Source organism: Arachis duranensis, chromosome 1 (genome assembly GCF_000817695.3).
Source record: "Arachis duranensis cultivar V14167 chromosome 1, aradu.V14167.gnm2.J7QH, whole genome shotgun sequence".
Taxonomy (NCBI): domain Eukaryota; kingdom Viridiplantae; phylum Streptophyta; class Magnoliopsida; order Fabales; family Fabaceae; genus Arachis; species Arachis duranensis.
The window spans coordinates 49059638-49062104 of NC_029772.3; the positions used below are offsets into that span (position 1 = coordinate 49059638).

General features: G+C 41.5%; 1 protein-coding gene across 1 annotated transcript in view; it reads right to left on the reverse strand.

The window, feature by feature from the left end:
• Nucleotides 1-440: 440 nt before the first annotated feature.
• Nucleotides 441-2467, reverse strand: part of LOC107488848 (uncharacterized) — a 19555-nt gene continuing 17528 nt past the window's right edge. The window contains exons 2-3 of the mRNA XM_016109626.1: nt 995-1586; nt 441-841 (exon numbers count right to left, since the gene is read on the reverse strand). Of these exons, the coding sequence (XP_015965112.1) occupies nt 441-841; nt 995-1586 (993 nt within the window). The remainder of the gene's footprint in view (nt 842-994; nt 1587-2467) is intronic.

Genomic DNA, 2467 nt, shown 5'->3' on the forward strand with positions numbered 1-2467 from the left:
TGACTCTGAGGTGGGAGTGGACTGGGGTTTAGTAGAGCTGGTGGCCTGAATATCCTTTGCTTGGGCCTCATCTTTGATGGAGCGTTTTGGTTGGTTGTGGATGGAACTTGGAGTGGAGGCCTAAACTGTGTCCTTCTTGTTAATGGACCTGGCTTGACTTGGGGTGCTACTGATGTTGCTACCACTGGGTTTGAAGGACCTGGGGTAACATCAGGCATGGGTTGCTGAGTAGGTATACGATGATCCTGACTAGATGGAGCATCTTGTCCAAACATTTAGACACAGACAGTGCTCAGCATACAGAAATCAGACACATGATATAGCTAAAGACTAAGAAATAAGACACATAAATCCCTGACAATAAAATAATAAGACATATTAGTCCTTCATCAGTTTACTTACACTATCAGTTGGAGCTGACTATGAGAGTGGGAGGACTGTCAATGACTTAGTTGTGGAACCTTTCTTAGCCTTCTTTGTCTTAGGTTTCCAGTTGGGGTCAGATGGAGCCCCTTGCAAGTCTTGTAGTTATGCCCCGTTGCACCACACTTACTACAAGTAACTTTGAAGGACCTCTTCAGCTTTTCACCCTGCTGCATCATTGGCTCAGCTGGATCCTTCTGTCTGTTGTGCACTTTTGGCCTGCCTATAGGTCTCTTTATGATGGGAGGATCCGGCCTTGAATACTCGGTCCTTGTCCAAAACTCATGACTTGGCACAAAATGAATACAATGAGCATACGTCTTGTGGATGGACTCCATGCATAACCATGGATGCACATAATCCTCTGGATGATCATGCCTTTTCCTTATTGCTGCAATGGCATGGATACATGGCATGCCTAACACAGGATAACAGTAAGGTACCACAAATAATGTACCACAAGTCATTCAACCAAAAATAAATAACATCATGTACCACAAGTAATTCAGCCAACAATGAAAGCATAATGGACATGCACAGATATAATGCCTAACAATAAATTAACACTAACAAGTGAGCTGCCATATGTTGCACGAGCAAGTCTGCATGATGAGGTCTACGTCCACCTTTGTAGCTTTACGACTTACTTCGAACCTCTTACGTTCTTCGTCACCAGTCCAGTCTGCACGCCATTTATTGCTAGGTCTTATTAGACGCTCCATCTTCTTCTGTTGAACAAGTGCGAGCTTTCCAATATAATTGCCAAGTAGATCTTTATGCTTAACGATCCTCCTCATCAGATAGCATCTAATTTCTTCACACATTGTGAGGATAGGCTTGCTTCTATAGTTGACAATCTTTGCATTGAACACCTCACACATGTTATTTATGAGGTTGTCAACCTTTGGTCTGTGTGAGAAATATGCCTTCACCCAAGTAGCTGGCTCAAATTTAGATAGGTATTCCCATGCCCCCTGATTAATGCCTTTGAGCTTCTCCATCTGTTCTTTGAATTTTGGTATGGTAGTGCACTTTGCACATTCCCACACTACCTCCTGAATATACAAATCCTTAAACCGGTTGATAAAATTTTTCCAAATGTGCATCACATAGTTTCGGTGATGGGCATTTGGCATAACTTCTTTCAATGTAGGAAGCAATCCCTAACACAATACAGGAACAAATCTTCACTATTCAGAACCATTATTGAGTAACAAGTTGCATTATTAATCAAAAACTAGTAATTGATGAGCGGATAATTTATACGCTTTTTGACATTGTTTTTAGGTAGTTTTTAGTAAGTTTAAGCTACTTTCAGGGATGTTTTCATTAGTTTTATGTTAAATTCACATTTCTGGACTTTACTATGAGTTTGTGTGTTTTTCTATGATTTCAGGTAATTTCTGGCTGAAATTGAGGGACTTGAGCAAAACTCTGATAGGAGGCTGACAAAGGACTGCTGATGCTGTTGGAATCTGACCTTCCTGCACTCAAAATGGATTTTCTGGAGCTACAGAACTCCAAATGGTGCGCTCTCAACGGCGTTAGAAAGTAGACATCCAGAGCTTTCCATCAATATATAATAGTTCATACTTTATTCGGGAATTGATGACGTAAAGTGGCGCTCAACGCTAAGTACATGCTGCTGTCTGGAGTTAAACGCCAGAAACACGTCACAACCCGGAGTTGAACGCCCAAAACACGTTATAACTTGGTGTTCAACTCCAAGAGAAGCCTCAACTCGTGGATAGATCAAGCTCAGCCCAAGCATACACCAAGTGGGCCCCGGAAGTGGATTTATGCATCAATTACTTACTCATGTAAACCCTGGTAGCTAGTTTAGTATAAATAAGACTTTTTACTAGTGTATTAGTCATCTTTTGATAGTTTAATCTTTGACTGTTCTAGTCTTTGATCATTCGGTCTTTTGATCATTCAGGGGGCTGGCCATTCAGCCATGCCTGAACCTTTCACTTATGTATTTTCAACAGTGGAGTTTCTGCACACCATAGATTAAGGGTGTGGAGCTCTGCTGTACCTCAAG